This window comes from Phaenicophaeus curvirostris, chromosome 4, assembly GCF_032191515.1.
Source record: "Phaenicophaeus curvirostris isolate KB17595 chromosome 4, BPBGC_Pcur_1.0, whole genome shotgun sequence".
Classification (NCBI taxonomy): domain Eukaryota; kingdom Metazoa; phylum Chordata; class Aves; order Cuculiformes; family Cuculidae; genus Phaenicophaeus; species Phaenicophaeus curvirostris.
This window is the reverse complement of record NC_091395.1, coordinates 50,581,118-50,602,113: the sequence shown is the minus strand read 5'-3', so window position 1 is coordinate 50,602,113 and position 20,996 is coordinate 50,581,118. Positions and strand designations below refer to the sequence as shown.

At 37.7% G+C, this 20,996-nt stretch overlaps 1 protein-coding gene across 6 annotated transcripts in view; it reads right to left on the bottom strand.

Moving 5' to 3' along the window:
• FRYL (FRY like transcription coactivator) overlaps positions 1–20,996 on the bottom strand; it is a 171,604-nt gene that overhangs the window by 131,852 nt on the left and 18,756 nt on the right. For 3 of the 6 annotated variants that reach the window (XM_069856042.1, XM_069856043.1, XM_069856044.1), the window contains exon 1: positions 11,386–11,645. The exons of 2 other annotated variants lie outside the window; for them this stretch is intronic. In XM_069856042.1, coding sequence (XP_069712143.1) covers positions 11,386–11,560 — 175 coding nt within the window. In that variant the 5' untranslated portion in view covers positions 11,561–11,645. Of the gene's footprint in view, positions 1–11,385; positions 11,646–20,996 lie in introns of those variants that run through there. One more of the 6 variants, XM_069856045.1, reaches the window with a different exon arrangement.

The window sequence follows — 20,996 nt, the reverse complement described above, 5'->3', positions numbered from 1 at the left end:
ATGTGTTCAGTCTGCAAAAGCAAGTTGTTTGCACTCTACTAAAATGATTAATGCAAGTGTGCACTCCACATCGTGCTTTTTGCTTATGTATGAAAACCTTTTAGTAAAGACAATGGCTAGAAGAAAATTGCTTGAACTGCTTCAGACGTGAGTCTGAAGACTTCAGGCTGCAAACAGACCGATACGTTACGAGATTCACCCACAGTAAGCCCAGCTGTTCCAGGAAGTATTAGACCATCTAGTCGTGGTACCATAAAAGCAGAGTCAATCCAGAACTTTTAAATGTAATATTAAGTATACATACAGTAAGCCACAATAGAGAAGATTTGTCCCAAGAGTTACAAGTAGCTATAGAGCTCAAGCAATAAAAAAGACCAGACACTATCATGCTGTAGTATAGATAACAGAAGTTTTCTTTTCTTTATTTGTAAAATTTGGAATTTAATAAAAACATTTCTAAAAGGATTGCTATACTTACTAGGATTGATACATTTACTTCAAATGTGTATGGCAAAGGTTGTTTGTACAGCTTTTAATAAAGTACTATCGTGACATTTTCTTGGAGCTGCCAATAAACATCAGTAGCAACTATTTTGAACAATGTACATAAAATAAGTGCCCTGTACAACAACTGCTGTTTCTGTAACTGCCAGAGCTCTGGTCTGTGGCAAAGACCAACATGCAAGACAAAAAAAAAAAAAAATTTAATATGGTTCACAGCATGTTGTTTCAGCTTCATCTCTGCAGATGGTGAGGGGATTTTCATGACTGAAGATATTGCCAACTAACCTATCTTAAAAGAGCAACATTTAACTTTTTAAAGTTTGATCTTAAATAATGTTATTTCTTTGCCATTTATGTCATTAATTTATGTTTTACAAGGAACATAAGATTCTTGGCCTCATTTCCTTTTTTTTTTCCCCTCTCATTTGAAGTGTTATTCCCCAGCTCTACAATAGTTTTATTTCCCTAGGAGTATACTCCTATCATATTACCTCCCTCCCGCAACACACCAATGCAGTTCTTACTCTTTCCTCCTGGGGTGGATGAGATAACAGAATATGATTTGTCTACTTATCTTTACAAAATAGTTTGCATTAATCATTCCAGCATAAATATTCAATTTAAAAAACATAGCTAAAGGCATTCTTTTAAGTTATGTAAAAACTATGCAGTCGCTGTTGCTTCCAATAGTTTCTTTGAGGTTTTCAGCCCTACTACATTCATCTTCAGCATGGCATCAACTGACAGAAAATGCATTCAGGCAAAGAACTACAAATAATATTTCTCATTTAAAGTAAGTTATGAGTTTTTCAACTAGTTTTGGAAGGACACTGGAGATGCACAGTGTAGCACATAGTCTCTGATTAACATCAAAGAGGATATTGTTAATATTTAACTTTTCAGTAAGTTAACATCTTGATTGAACAGTAATCCTACCTTAAAAGAAAACACTAAAAAAAAACCCCACCAAAACCAAAATCCCCAAGCAACCCCCTTTAAATTATTCTTTAAAGAAAGAATCATTAGTTCCAGAAAAATCAAATAGCTTTCAAGACTTTAACAAAGACCTTACCAACTTTGTAAGGATTTTGACTAAATAGATTTCAATCCGGCCCTTCCTGAAATTCAGCTTTCCAGATCAGCGAACGTTACAAGATTACAAGGAAATGAATTAGTAATAAAAAGGTGAAACATTGCAAACAACTCAGCAGGCAGTTCTGAGACTATATTTAACCAACTTCTCTCCAACAGCAAAGGAAACAGGTAAAGCAATACCCAAACCTATAGCTGTTATCATATCTCATGAGTCCAATAAACCCGAGTTTCTCTACTTTCAGTGTCTCCTGTAGTTAAAATTCTAGAGAACTCAAGTGGTTTATTCCCTCTCAGATGCTCAATTTTGACCTTCCATGACTGCAAAAAATAAACCTTGAGGGTATAAAGCCCCATTGGTACAATTCTGCCTGGATTGGACAACTTGAAGTAAATGCCCTGGATGTGATCTGCCCAATTCTGTACCACATCAGCCTCCTTACTGTGCTTCAGCATTAATGTACTAACTATTAACGTAGTACTAATGTACTGGTTTTGGTGAACCAGCCCTCCAGTTTCCACCAACCTTTTAAATGGAACCTGGAAACAGAGCTACAGGGAAAATCCCAGCTTAGTTGCTGGGCGTTTAAATGGATAGAGTAGGGAAAGGCTTAACTCTGCTACCCTACAAGGCCTTAAGACAACTGCTACGAGTCAGTTATGTTTCTATTTTTGTTGCTCCTCTCAAGCTGCTGGATGTCTGTGCCACTTTTATGGGAAACATCATATTTGCATTATGTGAAGTTCTGCTTCTCTATCCTTATAGAAAGCACTAGGGGAAAAAAAACCAAACATGAAGAGTCTAGGAATTATCCAGGGAAACTTAAAAAAAAAATGTGAATTTGCTATAGGTATAAACTCAGCACCTAAGCCCCAAGTTTGGTAAAAGCCTCACAATTGCAATAGTACTTGGGTAGAAAATGTTCTCAGCTTGCAGACCCCCAAACTCGCCTTATATAGCAGCTCAAGATACTCACCTACCAGCCTTGCCCAGTGCCAGGAGACATATTTCTGCCTTCCTCTCTCCAACAAAAGAAAAGGTGAACATTTGCTCCTGAGCTACTGCCATTGGCAGCCTGCAGCCCATTTTTGTTTAGGTGTTAAAGCACTTTGCAGCCCTACAGAATGCAGATGTATGCCTGGTTCAGCCACCTCAGCCACAGATTGCTAGTGACAGGCAGGGCATGGATGAGGTCTGCACGGTTACAGGCAGATGCTACTTCAGGTGTCTCTACTAAACCTCCTCACAATCACAAGCCAATTACAGGCAGGAGAGGGAAAGTGACCTGCAGCAAAGCACAGACAAGCAATTTTCTCTAGAGGTTTCAACTCCTGGAATTGCCATTCCCAAAGTCTCAGTTACACATGGCAGGAGCATAAGGAGCTACATCATCCAGATCATAAATGGATAAATAAATAAAATTGCATTGACATGGCATTCTTCATAGTTGAAGTAAATTAGCATACTTCTTCACTCCTAAGACAGCATATGTTTAATTAAAAAATGTCCTGCAATGTCTTAGTTCCCAGGATTTAAACAATTAACTGCTTTTAATGCTGAATATTACAGCTTTCCCATCGCTGTGAAACAACAGATATTCTCATAGGAACGTGAGGCAGGCGTACAAAATAGAAATGCTTTAAGTTTAAAAAAGGTAATTAAGACACTTACATTGATTTGCAAATCAGAATTAATAGAATTCATAATGAACCTTAATCCACCGCAAGCAAACTCTAACAGTGAAGGAAAGCAAGAAAAGAAATACAAAAATCAGGAAGAGAGAAAAGGAAAAGAAGTAACAAAACCAAAGGCAGCTAAGTAGCTAAACGCAACAGTTAGATAACAAACACCTAACATACACTAAAACTTTACAAGGTCCCATTTGTCTGGCAGATCTGCAAACAGTTCACAGCACAAAGTTCCCCGGAATGCCTCAGCTGGAGGACTACCAAACAGCCTCGGGCAGCAAATGCATCTGTGCCAGCACTGAGAGAGACCACCCAGCAGCTACCAAGCTTGTCACTTCACCTGCAATGCCACATGCAGCTCTCCATCCACACCCCAGCATCTGGCAAAGCAGATCAAAGGGAAAGGGACAGTATCACTCCACTGCCATCCCAACTGATTAAAGGAAAATGCTGAACTTGAACTGAAATCAAGTGGTAGAAATGTGTTCAGGTAGAAATGTGTTCATGCTGCATATTCTCCATCAGTAGAACTGGTTTCTCCCAATTTATCAGTCACGTTATTTCTTGACAGAGCACTAGCATACTGTTAATTCCTTTCAGTAATTAACATTAATATGTTAATTTTCCAAACATATGGATCTACGTACAAATATATATGGTATAATTTCATCAATTTCTGGGCAAATGAAATTACTCAATTCTATACTGCTCCTTCCTTGAATTAAGAGTTTATGGAAACTTCAACTCAAGAATAAAGAAAAATACTTTCAAACTAATTCTAAGCAACAGAAATCATCATACTGAAGAAATACAGTATTTTTATGCAAGTTATGAGCTGCTTTTATGTGTTTTACTTCCTGTTTTTTCACTTTCAAGTCAGAAAATATTTTAATTTAAAAACATTCCTCCTTTAGCCAGTCATCTTCTCAAAGAAATAACTGAGGCAAGGCTCACCCCAGTGCATTTTAAGAGATGCCAAGAGATACCAGACATTTTTGGGTCAATGTCTAAAATGACTGTGCAATAGCATTCTGATGCTAATAAATCTATTCTGATAGACTTATTAGTCTATTAGACTATTAGATTATTAGACTATTAGACTATTCTATTAGTCTATTAGACTATTCTGATAAATAATTCTGATGCTGACTGGTCTCAGTCAGCAACGATAGTCTCCCAAGCAATCAGAGTACAATACAGATGCTTATCACTACAGACATTATCAGTAATAATGAGCTAAATAATTATTATTTATGTAGCACGTCTACATAAGGGGTATCACACAGCTTATAATGTGAGGGTATGCCAAGTCCTAACCATCCAGAACATCTAATGAAAAACTGCAGCAGAAAGGAACTTAATTCCTTTAGAAGGTACCACTGCTAAAGTGATGAGGCTTTCTTTGTATCAATAGTTCACTTGAATTTCTCATAACAAAACTTTTCCTTTATAAATAAATACAAACACCAAAAAAACTTCAACCATGAGTTGAGACCACTCTGTCTCAAAGGATCTCTGCTTGCAAGGATCTTTAAGAACTTGGCTGCAGAACAAGAGGATGCACATTGAGTAAAACTGCAGAGGTCACGAACACTGCTTCCCAAATCACAGGTATTCAACAGCGCTTACTAATTGAGAAAACATATTCCAAACTAAAGAAAGCACTCATGACATTTCCTTAGTTGAAGGGCAACTAAAGGCAATTCACTGATACAGAGACACAAAGAATGCCATTTACTGAAAATGGAAAGGCTTTCCAAAGTAGCCCTTGATTAAGATGAGATAGCTGAAATTATTCTCCCTCAGTTTGGATCCACATAATACTTTTTATAAGGAACACATTAAAAGTTAGCATTCACAATGTTAAGAATCATTCTGTTATTAAAGAGCTTAAAACAAAAGAAACAAGAAACAAAGTCTACAAATTAAGACATAAACCAGCTAACAAGTGCAGCCAGAAGAAACTGCCAACAGCTACCAGAAGTATCCTGAACTACTGAAAAATATCATGTCATGTCATATCTGCCTCTTGCATTTAAAATTCACATTTTCATTAGAAACAGGAAAAAATACCCCTAGAGGAGATTAAGACTTGTTAGAGCACCTATAAACTAAAACTTTTACATTTGAAACACGGAACCTTTTCCTTTTCAACTGAAAAGTGACGACCTGCTTAACAAAATCTTCAAATCATAATCTTTCTGTAACTTAAGTGTGCATTGCAATGCCACTAGTATGGCATTTTTGTACACAACTGCTGATGCAACCCTGCTGGTAAAAATTGTATTGATCTTAGAAATACTTTCTGCAGCATTAGGGGGAGTATTTTGGATTTTTTAGCCCAGTGATTGATTTTAATGTGTTTTAAAGGACAATAGGTTTTTTTACTTAAATGAAAATGGCTCCTTAAAAATAAGCTGAGATTTTCATTTTATACAGTGTCCGGCCTCTTATAAACTCTAATTTTGGTTGCAGACAGACATTAAAAAAAACAGATATCAGTGTCACAGGTATGTTTCAAAAGTTGTTTTACATGCCAGAGATTGACAGTGCAAATTATAAAGGAACAACATACTAAACCCTTCTCTCTCTCTCAAAATATCACCTTCAAGACCTGTGGACCATATAGACAAAAAGAATTCAAAAGAATATTATGTCCTTGTATTGCCAGCTTATTATGGAGAGAATGCTTTTACAATAGCATATAGAATTACCTTTACGATGAGTTTCTCTGCATTTTGTTGTTCAGCACTTCACAGTTTCCCTTAATCGGTTATTGCAGGATCTTAGGAAGACTTGCTTGTTTTTTCTGGCTATGTTAAATTTTCTCTCATTCTCCCCATACTATCATCTCTCTCCCCCTCTCCTTCAAGTAAGCTTTATTTTGTCCCTCCCCTAACTATCTTAGTGTAAAGTAATTGCGCACTGAAAAGGTAAAGAGATATTTGCTTTATTTACAATCCCTCCCCTAAGTTTTAACCACACTATCTCAAAGAATTAGCCTAAAGATAATATTTTCAAGAATAGTTGTGGCTAAATATCGTCCAATTTCATGACTAATTTTTTTCTTCCTTAAACCAGACTTCTTATTACTTCTGACTTTTCAACTTAAGATTTGTGGAACAGAAAGACAAAAAGAACAGGGGAAAAAAAACAAACAAACATGAGGATTACTGACATTTACTTCCCAAATTTCCTATTGGTTCTTTCTCAGTGTACCAGTTTGCTGCCTGGTATTGAGTGAAGCAGGGTTTCCTCTTGGTTTAGCAAACTTAATAGTCTTACCAAGGACAGACATACACCAGGATCACCAAAAATGACTAGCCAAGACAACTATACAGGTGGAAGGGTACAACCTCCTTTCCATAGCATTGAGCCATTACATTGGTTCAGTTGTCAAATGAAACCTTCTAAGTGCTGAAAGTTCAGAAGCTTCATAAAAATCCCTGCAAATGTGATGCAGAGATAATCTATTAAGTGTGCAACAGCATTAAGAAAAATTGTAAGCTCTGTCCACGATATCAAAAAAATAAAGCAATAAAAACAAATAAAACAATAAAAAACAAATAAGTTGCCTGAAATGGCATGAAATCCATATAAGTAGCTGTTAACTATAAAGAAAAGGCCCTTCTAGATCTACCTTTGAGCTGTCTGACACCCACCTTGAAAGAAGCACTAAGTTACAATTACTTTGCCACTCTGAGATGAGGTAATGGTAAGGTTAGGAAAAAGGGGGGGAAAAAAAAAAAGAAAAAGGAAAAAAACCCACAAACACTGTAGGAAAAAAAAGTACACTCATTGTAAATTCCCACATGCTTATTCTTCAGAGGAAAGCCTGAGACAACTACAGTAAAAGCATATTAGGCATACAGCCAGGCACACAACACAATTAAAAAAATCAGATCTCAAAAAAGTAGCTCCAAAAATCGCATTTGAGATATCTCCTAGAACTGCATTACATCATTTTTTTAAAAACAGTTAAATATAGCTATTTTCCATATTAAAGGTAAAATGAAAAAGTCAGAGGACTCCCTTTGCACTCAGGCTTACATTTAAAAAGACTTGCTGGACATAATTTCAGTTCATTATTGACTCCATCTTTATCAAATGCCTTACTTAAATAACATTTACCCAATGGTCATTGTATCTGCTTATAAGCAGTAATAATAAAACATATCATCACTGCACTTAAAATAAAACTCTGGAGAGAAGCTTGTGATTCCATTTATCTAAAATATTAAAGAGTTTATTTTTCCACAAATCAATATATTTAAAACATAGGGTATCCAGAAGGTGACTGCTGCTTTTGGTGATGGTAAGACACGTAATGCTGCCCTCACGACTGATCAGAAAGGCCCTCTCAGCAAGCTGATTCCCCTCACCAATTCATCTCCAAAATACCATCCTCAAAATATGAGAACGTTTTCTGCTGGTTTTGTGAAATGACTCAGCTCAGGGAAAGGCCACACCAGCACTCGACAGATGATGAGGTAGGGTTGTAGAGCTAGTAGCGAGATTGCCCCTTTCACTGGCAGCAAACCGTTAGATCAGACTGATTCACTTGTAACATCACACTCAAACACCTAAATAAAATTCCCTTCCCCTGCCTTCTGTTGCAAATAGCTTCAAGGGCAGGTTCAAGAGACCTTTAGGGAAAGGTTCCTTATTACTTCATTTGGAAAATACACACAGAACAATTTCCTGGGGCATTACTCAAGCAAAACAATGCTATCTGCTGTGATAAGAAAATAGGAGAAAGGGTTAGGGATTTTTATGTAAGTAGCACTATGGATCCCAAATAGTATTGCAGAGCAGCCTCTGAATGTAAGCCCACTAACCCCTTCAGTCCTCTCTAACTAGAACTCAAGCACAGAAGCTCACTTTTATTTAAGACAGACGCTTGGCTTCCTGGTCATCCTCTGCTGTACAAGGCTGATAAAAGATGCAACACAGAGCTGAATATGTCCCGCAGAGTAGCTGGTATTACAGGGACACGGTGCTCATTGGCAGTTTATGTCAACCCAAACCCTGCTGTCAGCCCCATGAGGCAATCACAACGCTATTACTCATTTCTTTACCGTGGAAGAACCCTTTTCTGTTGGCTTATTGCTGCTCCCCTAGCAGAAGCACTTGAAGGGAAGCAGGTTTAATGTTTGCAAATGGAGAAGTTTTCCATACACAGAAGTAACATGGACACTGTGAGCAATAAGAAAACCCACATCACTGATAAATCTAGCATCTCTTGTGCAGTTATTGCAGGTTTGCCTTACAAGATAATCAAAGCACCAACCTGCAACAGACGGGCACATTCCACACGCCACAGGTACAGCAGCCGTTTGATAGTTTGCAGAGCAGTCATGGTATTGCCCTTCTTTAAGACTACAAACAGCAAATTGGAGAATGTGAAGTAGTTTATAAATGTGTCTGTATGTGTGTGTTGAGACATGAAAATACTTTATCTGAATACCCCAAGCACATCTTTGATTTTGATTTGATTAGAACTGCAGTGTTTTAGAGACAAATTTTAAAACTGAGAACATGTTGACTCTTAAGTGCTATAGCAAATTTCAAAGAGCTACTTACTAACATCTGTTAAGTGTTGTGATGCATACAATTATATGCAAATACTTCAGAAAGTGAGATTTTTTTTCTTGAGTTTAAATAAACTTATAAATCTGAAACAGACAGTTATGGAAGATTTCTAAAATACACTTCAAAACAGCCTGACAGAAGCTACATATTTTAAAAGACACATTTCTAAGGTCTGTATATACTAATTGAGGTAACATTTTGAAAGGCAATACCGTTAATTGTTTTAATCCTAAAAAAAAAAGAATCTCATCGCTTGAATTACACATAAAATATTTAGGTCAGATATATGCAAACTCAAGTAAGTGGCGTTATCAAAATAATACTCTTATGCTTTGGATGCCAGGAACAGGGCTTTTTTGAGTGGTTTGTTTAGGATTTTCTAAAATACTTTCATACTTTAAAATAGTTGTCAGACTGTGTGTTTCACCAAAATTCTCATTTATACAAAAATGTTGCCTAAAAATCAGCAATAGGGAACAGAAAGGAAAATGAGAAAAAAACCCAAACAACCTACCCTCTTTCAAACTCTCACAAATCCATAGGACAAACCACCTTAGCTTTAAACATCTATCAAGTTCCTGAATGCCTTCATTATACTAAATTCACCACAACTGGTGACATTATGCAAGTAAATGTTCATAATTTTTTTCCAAATAACTCTATTTTTTTATTACCTGTTTTGCCGACACTAGCCTTCCGCAGCACACCCAACTGGTAAACACAGTTGTTTTTCCAGCAGAGCAGTTCATTCCATTACCAAGATACAAAAATAGAAATAAGCAGATAATTTAAAGAGGATTCAGCTACTATCTACTATTGTAAAAGCATGATCCCAGAACAGACCATAAGTCTGCATTTCGCAAACGATGACATCACACTATTAAGTTATATTAGTTTGGCACTACTGATTTCCACAAAATCCCTCCTAGTAATCACCATTTGGCAAGTATTTATTGAGCAAGAGGAGAATTCATCTTCAATGGTAGGACTGGCGTATTCTATGTTTACTATCCTTATTTGCTTGAACTATCGACGAGGTATTGAAGGAGATTAGATGGTAGCATTTTCTTTTAATCTGGCACAAAACCAAACCTATTTGTTCAGATATTATAACATTTGAAATAAAATACTATTTATAAGTGAGAGCTATAAAGAAACCACAATACAGCATAAAAGCAAAATTGATGAGATACCCTCTGGAGATAATTAAGCAGTGAACATCATAGTAACATCCAACTATAAACTTCAGGGTTCTACAAAATACAAAGTTAAATGAGGACATGAACCTGGCTAAAAGAGCATCATCCTTCCAGACACTACAAGCTTCTGATCAGAGATTTCAAGCATGTAGGCAATAACAGTCTTAACAGACGTTATTCTGTAATAAGTCTTCAACGCTCCATACCATTACAACATTAACTTTAACAAAACAGAACAGTCCCTGCTTTCCCCACTGCCAACATTACTCAACCTGACAGGTGAAAAAAAAAAAAAAAGCAGTTGATAGGACAACTGAAAATGCTAAGAAAAAATCTTTCCAAGGAAATCCCTTACTCCCACCACCACAAGCTTAATTTCATAGTTAAGGCTGTAAGTTCACCATCTAGTAAGACAGATGTGACCATCTCCTACCTTTGCAGTTATACACATAAGGGAAAAAATTTCAAGGCCAAGCTAATTCCTGAAAATAGTCACCACAAAGCCAAGGGTAAAACCTGTGCCTTTGTCAGCCATTCAGTATCCAAGACCTTACTATTTTAACTGAAAGCAAGAAGGAGAAAACTTTAAAACTAGATTTTCCATTGCCACCCAGCTGAACTGACTGAAAAAGGAACATTAACTCATTCTACTACTTTTTATTAGCACAATACATTGCAACATTAAGACAGGAAAAGGTAGTAAAAAAATTCTTCATGCAAGTAAGCTTAACCATGTTCTCAAGTTAAAAATTCTCTACGCAATGTCCATATTTTTACTTGGCTATTTTTATTTACATGTTTATTAAAAAAATGCAATCTTCAAAACACTAAAAAGAGAAAGCATAAACATCTTTTAAATGAAAAAAAAAAAAATCTTAAAAAGAAAGCCTTTGAAAACTTTAGGGATTTGAAAAACAGGGAGAGAAAAGATGACAAAACTTGAACCATGCACTGCAGTCAGAGCTCTATGCAGCATGCATCTGTCCACACAGCTCCTAGTGCCTAATCATGGCTACATTACAATTTAAAAACTAAATAGGCCTATTTATCCCAAAAAGGGAAAAAAGTTACACAGGCACACAAAGACAAGGAATATGTCAGAAAACCTGTAAAATTGCTTTCAAATCGGTCACTAACACGGGATAGTCTATCCATTATAAAATAGTTCTAAAACTAAAGACACTATTAGCCGAATGACTGACAAAAAAAAGCCTTTTGAAATCAAATTTGTCAATTTAGCAAAATAATCATGATCCAAAGATAAAGCTTAGCAATCACTTTTTACCAGGTTGATGACATGGATACATACTGTAATCAGGATGTAAAACATGTGTCTCCTCATCTTCATCTATTGTCTGCCCTAATAAAAGCAGCCTGACACGTCTCATCTTCAGTAGCCTTGGAGAGCTTTCACGGGCAGTACTCCCAACATCCAGAACCACATCTCCAGAAACAGTGGGAACAATTTTCTTCAGGAATTCCATTTTTGCATGCCTTCTGTGTCCTCAGTATTTACTAAACTCACTAGTTTAACTACGTGTTACAGAGCGTAGCTCCCACATCAACTTCCTTAAGCACCGAGGTAGACTTCTCCTGGTGATGTCATGTCGAACCTGGGTGGTGCCAACACCAGCACGTCAGCTGCCAGCTGCTCCAAGGCAGATTTTAAAGACGTCTAACTGTACAGACTGATAAGAAAACCAAACAACAACAAGCCTATATATTAACCAACGCATGCTAAACTCTCTGCTTGTAGAAGACACCATATTTAAAGGCACTGCAACAAATTTAAGCACTAATAAAATGCATGGTATGTTTTAAAATTTTGATCTAGCAGAGCTCAATAGCTCTTAATTTTCATGAAGTGCACAGAAAGTGTTCATCTGCATTTGAAAGATAAGACTTATCATTCAGAAAGTCTATGCACCAGCTTTATGAACAAAGCGTCTAACAGCACAATTCAGACCATTTGTATTTTCACATGGTTTAACTACTAGCTACAAAGATATTAACTAATATTAAGTTCTGGTTTGCAGAGACTCTGATGCTATATTTACCACTTAAAATACTCTAATCACCTTCCAGAAAACACTAAGTACAGAAATAACCCATCTTATTTTGTCCAAATGTCCGCTTTATCCCTGGGGCCACTTCTCCGTACATGCCTGGTTTAGCTGAGTTTTTTGTTTTTATTAGAGAAGGATTTTAAATGTTGTTCTATATTTAGCTTAAAGATGGCAAAATGAAAGATGCCTTGCATTTGGAGCAGAAAGCTCAGGGGAAAAAAGACACTAGTACAGGAACTTGTTTAGCCTAAAGAAGAGAAGTCTCCAGGAAGACCTCAGAGCAGCCTTCCAGGCTCCCACTTAAAAAGGGAGCCCACGGGAAAGATAGGGAGGGGCTTTTTACGAGCAAGTGCAGGGACAGGACAAGGTGTAACTGCTTTAAGCTGCAAGAGGGGAGATACGGATCATATATTAGGAAGAAATTCTTCACTGTGAGGTTGGTGGGGCACTGGAACAAGTTGTCTAGAGAAGTCTTGGATGCCCCATCCCTGGAGATGTTCAAGGCCAGGTTGGATGGGGCTTTGAGCAACCTGATCTAATGGAAGGGGGGAGTAGAACTGGGTGATCTTTAAGGTCCCTTTCAACCCAAAACATTCTATGTTTTACGAAGAAAATACAAACAAGAAACACAAGCCACCCACCATACATGATGATATTTCAAGATTAAACTTTATAAACTAATAAAGCTTCTATGTAACACAGATGCATCCAACAGCTTTTGATTGATTTTTCCTTCTAGATGGCTTTTGTTCGACTCTTAAGAAAATGACATCAAGGATTTTTCTACAGAATATCATTGAGCATGTATATATGTTTACATAAGTTCATATATTTTTATTTATAGACCACCATCCATGTATACAGATGGATGATGGTTAACTCCAGGACATTCTATGAACACAATATTTTATAAATAAGCTAAAATAGAAAGCTTACATTTCTGCCTATATCATTTCATGTATATTCCTCTCTCACACTTGCTCTTACTATCTTCCTTACACAGTACAATGTACAATTGTGTTTTTTACATAATCTGAGTAAGCTTTATAGATAACCTGTCAAGAGAAAACATATGAGAATTCTTACAGTTGATATAATCAAATTCATCTTTAAACAAAATCAAAAAATGCAGGCTACAAAAAAGCCTTATTTGATAAAATTTAGCACTCTCTTACTCTGGAACCTTGAAATAAATCAGACAACGGGAGACTTAAGCTTATATAGAATTACTGTTTATATTACAGTAAGCCTTTTGATGTCTTTCTGTGTGCATTGCACTTCTCTTACAGTGAAAGAACTCCAGTGTTGCACCACAATGCTTGCTGAGGTCATTCAGGCTTCCCCTACCACAACTCCATAGGCAGTGATAGAAAAAGCAAGAAGATGATATCCAATGTCCACATCCCTCAGGAACAGGAATCCGCATCAGAAGGAAACATGAACAGATCATGAAACATGCAGAAATACCACAGAGAGACACAGTGAGCAATCAGAGGGTAACAGCACTTCTCAGAGCACTGTCCATTTGGATTAGACTTTTCAGGACACAAGCAGCAAAATCATTTGCAGGGGGCACACAAGAAGAGCAGCTACATAGGAATTCTGTTTAATCAGGTGAACCTGTTGATGCAGGAACATCCTAACAATGAGAAATGCTAAAAAACCAGAGCACAATCAAAGAAAGATCCCAGTGAGTAAAAACTATTTGCAAATCCCTCAAGTTCACATGCCTAGAGAATTTTTAGAATTAGCAGCAATGACAGTAAAAGACAACACGCCAGGAAGTATAATCTTAGAAGATAGCCGAGGTGCCCTATAGCCTACCAAGGGCATGCATTATATGATAGGTCTTGTCACAAACAAGCACATAAAAAAAAGAAAAATTACTTTTTAACACAATGTTTTTAAAACTATCCCACCCCAGTTCCAGCTGCTGTCACAGAGAGGACACAGGACTTTCTCTCTACATAATTTGTAAGCTAGTCAAATAGGTCCCGGGATTTTTGGAGGCTGGGGCAGAGTGGTGCCCCTCAGCCTGAGGGGGCCAATAAGGGAACAGAGGGGTCCAGAAGGAGCCCCCATACCTCACCCCCGCTTTGCCTGCGGCGCCCCCAGGCAGCAGGGCCAGGCTACGCACCCCACGCTCCTCCTCCTCCTCCCAAAGCCAAAAGTGGGCAAGATACCTGGATTCATTCGTGGGTGCCACACAGACTGCCCTGCAGCACAGAGAAGGGAGACTGCCCATGGCTTCCTGGCTCTGCCAACACTGGCAGAAGCCAACAGCTGAGGGCATCTGTGTCAGCAGGGCAGCAATGCATTTTCCAGAACTCTTAGCCACAACTGCACCTGCAAAACAGCCAAGCGGTACAACCACACCGGCACTGGAGGAGTCCCTGTGCCAGCAAGATGGAAGCGTACACTGCAGACCTTCTGGCAGTAGAACACCATCTCCCCTGGGGTGGCATTGCTGTGGTGTGGCACATCTCCTGTCGGCACACAGAACCCTGGCTTTCTTCCAGCTTCTCAGCAATGTGACTGTGTTGGTAGGACAAAACAGTACAAAAGAAACCAAAGCAAAACTGTCCCTCCTGCTGGAACACTGGTACTGGAGGTATTGGCAAAGTGGTTTCAAACAGCCAAGTAGTACAGAAAGGGTGCAAGTTTCGCTTTTCGAAAGGGTTATACAAAGTGATCTCTACCTCAGTCTGCAGCTCTTCCAGAAATGTTAGTACTCCTTGATCTTGAGGTTTTTAACTATATATCCATGAGCCCACATGGAACATTGCATTAGCATGCGCCAAATAACCATTGTCACCTATTTTCTCCAACCTGCTAATTTTAACCTGACTTTAACATCTGATGTAGGAGTGAATCTGCTAAAGAAACACAGCAACTGCAATAGCACACAATATTTAGGAAAAAAAACACAACAAGAAGATTTTCTTTCCCACACCTCAAAAAAGAAGCCCAATTTGTAAGAACTTATCACAATGAAAACAATCTGCTCTTCAAAAAAAAAACCCAATGTGTAGATCTGAGACACAGAACTGAACGCAGAATTAAACAGTAGTATTATAAATTAAACTTGCAGTCCAGCTTGTCAGTATAAATTAGCACACCTTCATTAAACTCATGAGAGGTACCAGTACTGGACTAGCTGTGTTCCACTTGTGAGGTTTTTCTAGCAGAGCACTGTCATAATTCCACACAAAAGAACACAGGGGTAGGGATAGGGAAAACAAACTCCCTTTCTGCCTCTGTATATGCTGCCCTTTAAGTGACAAGCCTAAGAACTATAAGAACTTATAAACTTGCTTAAGAACTATAAATTGATATAATCGCATATATATATTTATTTTCTTCAAATAGAGAACCTGAACAGACAATCTTGAAAAAAAAAACCACGCACGTAAGGAGAACACAGTTCGTAATATTATGGTGTCATCTCACTTTTTAGCATTTTGGACTAACCACTTGTACAAATCTGATATATTTAAAGGATTTAACTTTATATGTCAGAAAGTTTCAAAACTTGAAAAGATATTTAACACAAGAGGTTATCATTCATACAATTTGAAATTGTACTTTACCCCTTAATTCCCAAGGTACTTTTGCATTAATGGCTTCCTTGGAGCAGTTCAGTTAATGCAATTCCACGGGGAAAAAAAAGAAAAAAAACATGGTATAAGTAGGGGCAAAGCAATGTACAATTTTGCAAACCTTGTTATCAGTGTAAACTTCTTGTAGATATTATTTTGCATAGAAAATATTTTAAAGCTAAGCCATTTATCTTTGTGTAATTTGGCTTTACTGTTTTTTTCATGCAAACATGTGAACAGTTTCAGTTGTCCTCAAGACTTTCTTGCAGTCCAGATTTCTGTTTCCTGAGAAATGAGAGGAAAGTAACAAACAACATTATCCCATTTAACAAAAAGCCCCGAAATTTTTACCACTTATGTATTAGGTAATAACTGTTCTTATCTTGAAGTCCCATGCAAGAATACAATGCTTGCCTGAAGCCATTAGGAGTTCCTGACAAGATCAAGGTATTGTCTTATCCCCCAGCTTCCACAGTTTTCACTCAAGAAAAGGATCCGACCTTCATGTCATGAACTTTCTGCTGTTCCAAGCACTGATGTATCACACAAGATCTTCTAAACCCATGAATTTCTTCCACCAGCAGAATTTCTCAAATAAGAACTTACATTTCAAAGTAAGTCCTAGAGCAGTATGTCCTCTGAATCAGAACCATTCTCATGCAAGTAGGAACACCAAGAGAAGACATTGCACAATCCCATAACAGAAGTGGACAGATTTTTCCATTAAAAAAGGATCAAAGTAAATGATGACAAGCATGATGTTGGTATTTCTATGTGAAGGACATAAAACTCCCAATATTTTTTAGAAAAAAAAGGTTCTGTGGAACAGTTATCAGTACAATCTTTGACGACATGATCCCCCACAACATCCTTCTCTCTAAACTGGAGAGAGATGGATTTGATGAATGGATTATTCAGTGGATAAGGAATTGTTGGCTGGTCACATCCAGAGAATAGTGGTCAACAGCTCAATGTCCAGATGGAGATCCGTGATAAGTGGTGTCCTTCAGGGGTCCGTACTAGGACCAGTGCTGCTTTATATTTTCATCAATTATACAGACAGCGAGATTGAAAGCACCCTCAGCAAGTTTGCGGATGACACCAAGTTGGGTGGTATAGTTGCCATATGGAAAAGACGGGATGTTATCCAGAGAGATATGGACAAGCTGGAGAAGTGGGCCTGCGAGAACATCATGGGGTTCAACAAGGCCAAGTGCAAGGTCCTACACCTGGGTCGAGGTAATCCGCATTTTCAATACAAGATGGGGGACAATGTGATTGAGAGCAGCCCTGCAGAGAAGGACTCGGGGGTGCTCATTTATGAGAAGCTAGGCTGGCAATGTGCGCTTGCAGTCCAGAAGGCCAACCGTATTCTGGGCTGCAACAAAAGAAGTGTGGCCAGCAGGTTGAGGGAGGTGATTCTCCCCCTCTACTCTGCTCTTGTGAGACCCCACCCTGAGTACTGTGTCCAGTTCTGGAATCCACAACAGAATTAAGGATACAGAACTGTTGGAACAAGTGTAGAGGAGGACCGTGAAGATGATAAGAGGGCTGGAGCATTTCTACTATGAGGACAAGCTGAGAGAGTTGGGGTTGTTCAGACTGGACAAGAGAAAGCTCCAGGGGGACCTTAGAGTGGCCTTCCAGTACCTGAAGGGGGCCTACTAGAAAGCTGGGGAGGGACTTTTTACTAGGGCATGTAGCAACATGATCTAGGGGGAATGGCTTTAAATTGGAAGGGGGAAGATCTAGATTAGACATTAGGAAGAAATTCATGATTAGGCTGGTGACACTGGCACAAGTTGCCCAGGGAAGTTGTGGATGCCCCATCCCTGGAAGCATTCAAGGCTAGGTTGGATGGGGCCTTGAGCAGCCTGGTCCAGTGCAAGGTGTCCCTGCCTATCGTAGGTGGGTTGGAACTAGATTATCTTTAAGGTCTCTTCGAACACAAACCACTCCACGATTCTATGAAGTCACAACAACAATGGCAACAATGCTATGAAACTGAGCTGAAAACCTGTACAGAAAGCTTTTAAAGTGCTTAACAGAAATATAAGGAACAGGGTTGCCAACTGTTAGGGTAGGTCTGCCTATAGAAAAGCCAGAACACAGACACTAAATAATAACCAGATACCAAGCACAGACAGACACCTCCAGAATTACTGAAGAACAGAAGTGGTTCAGCATCCATTTTTTAAATATTTTGGTTATTTTCACAGTCATTGTCACTGTTTCTGCTAGAATACTCTTTAGCACTACATTAAAGTACACATCCAGAGAAGAATTTCCTCATGTTTGAATGGCTAACTTTTAAAATCAGCCCCAAAGCATAGAAGTCAAATGGCCAGGGAATGGTTTGTTATTCAAAACAATCCTCATTCCAATCCCAAAAGTACAAACAGCACCAGCTTATTCTGCTTCCCTTACCAAGCCTGACCTAACCCTAGTTTACTGGTAAAAGTTTTATGCCAGGAAAAGTATGTCTCAAATGTCACTGACCTGTGAAAATCATCACTATCTTTTTTTCCATTGTTACTCTTCTCCATAGTTTCTATTACTTTTAAACAGTCGGTGAGTTCATAGTACACAGGACAAGCTCAGTTTCCAATACCAATTAAAATCCTCTGACATCCAGATTAAATAAATTCTGTCTTGCTTTACACAGCATTCATCCACCGTAATCTATTTTAGCTCTTCCCTTGCAAAATGGACCAAGTTTTTGAAACAAGGTCACAGAAAGTTTATCTGCAAAACAAAGTAGAAATTAATACTCAGCCTAGTTAAAAAAAAACAAACCAAAATAGGAGCGGTAAATTCATGAGTCCATTCACATGGACTGACATGCTCGAGTCTCTACTAGTTTAGACATACATCCTCTGTGCTCTGTTATACAAACCATACTACTAAACTTCTGAAATACTAAATATAATATAGTGTTATAATGAAATATATTTGTATCACAAGATTTACGTTAACTAAGGGATAATGTATTATATTTTTGAATCTCATATAACATAGTCCTCCCGTAGAAAATTTCAGTGTGATCTCTTTCTAGTAAGAAAACCACAGTGCCATAGAAGGATGTACAACTAGACATCAAAATTGGTAGGTTTAATATTAAAATTAGTCATAGAAGAAATAAACTTCATTTTCTTGAGTTACATCTTTGTTCAGGAACAAGGGTAGCTAAATCAGATTGCTGAATATCCATTATTTCCTCACACAGAGCTGCTATCTGTGGGACTTCAGAAGGTTACTCTTACCTAGAGAATATAGGTAGTTAAAACTAATGTATCTATTTCCTTAACCTAATATCATCAGGTAAGTATACAGGTGTCAAGTAAGTTTGCCAGCAGGTATGTTGGGACAATAACTTTAAAACTTTTTCCTTTCATATCTCTTCTGTCTCAAAGATCAAAATAATCATCTCTAAAGCATTACAAGACTTTTCTAATAAAAATATATAAGCTTAAATAGTATTATTTTCCACTTTAAGTCCTAAATGAAAGAATTCCTTCAGTGTAAAGCAAAAGCTCGCCAATTCTTCTGCAAAATACAGATGTCTGCCCCTTCTTTTAATTAGTAACCTGAATGCCTTTCACTTGATAATCTGAACAAAGCCAGAAAGAATAAATTCTGCTGCCAGAACTACGTCATTTGATTTAAACAGAAAACAGACCAATCTATCAGTCCTTACAATAAACACAGTTGCACCAGGTACTCTGGGCTGAAGTCTTCAACATTTTATGACTTATAGAAACATTGGCACCTGTATTGAAGGTAAACAAATTCACTCCTGCTCAGATCAAGATGCCTTCCACACCTATTATGGGCATGTAATAATTATGTTAAATTTAAGGCAGTGGAAAAGTAAGATACTTCAGGAACTTACTTATCAGATGGTACATGATCCAACTATAACTTATCATAGTAATACATCAGGTGAATGTCAGCTATTAATTTAGAGCAAATATTTTATGTAAATTTTGTAGCCCTAAAAAAGTAAACGTTTTCCTGTATGCAAACATAGAACGTTTATGGATAATCTTTCCATTGAACAGGTTTTTTTAATTAATGCTCAATTGTCTCCTGTCCTAAGGAGTGGAAAAAAGAAAATCAGTAACAACAACCAGATCACCAGATGCAGCCAAGGATGCTCCCAGCTGGGCCCTGTGTAAGCCTACGGGAACCCCAGTATTGTAGCTTTAGTACATAAACATTCATAAAATGTCATTCCTGTTTAAAAGAAAACAGAGCCATCTTTTCAATGCTATAGATGTTCCCATATAGCAGAACCCTAGTATTTCAAGAAAAAGAAAAAAAAAAGGCAGGGAATTTGAATTTTTATAATTTCTGGAAAGGAAAGAGAAGAGATGTAACTTAGGTTTGTTTGGCAGAGTTTTGATTTCAGGGCTCTGAGCACAGGAGAGCAAATATTAGCTTTCAGTGGAAGATGTTGGATGAAATCTCATTTACTCTTCCTTTTTTTTTTTAAAAAAGTTACAATATACTTGAGATGAAACAGAGGTCCAACTAAGTTAGGTACTAAATTAAGGTCCAAATATTTTTCTAGTAAGCAGGAGAGAAAAAAAAGTAAATAAGTTTAAAATGCAGCATTTTTCAATTATTAGCAAATAAGAAAAAACAGTTCATAGAATGGGTTGGGTTGGAAAGGACATTAAAGATCATCTATTTCCAACCTCTGCCATGGGCAGGGACACCTTCACTAGGTCAGATGGCTCAAGGCCTCATCTATTTTATGATTCTATGACCTACAGGGATGGGACGCATCCACGATTTCTCTGGGCAACCTGTTCCAGCGCCTCACCACTCTCAGAGTAAAAAATTTCTTCCTAATATCTAAATGTAAATCATCAGGTTAGAAAGGACTATCCAAATCTCTAACATCAGAAGAAGTATATGTGAAATTTGCATACATTGTAAAGAATAAAGGAAAAAACCTTATTCGGATTTGGAAGACACTTGCTGTATCAGACCTATTTGAAGGAAAGGTTAAGCCTGTTCCTGTCAGAAGCAACAAGAGACAAGCCTGCCTTTCAAGAGCAGAAAGAAGCTATCATCTTAATTTAAGGACAAAGCTGAATGTGATCACCCAGGAAGGTAAGGATTCCTTTATTTAAAGGAAAAATGACACTCCAGTTGTCTGATTTGAATAAAAATACTAAAGACCATCCTCCCTACCTCACTTGTGGCTTTTTAAATAGACTAATAATAAAAGACTTAATCTTCACAGT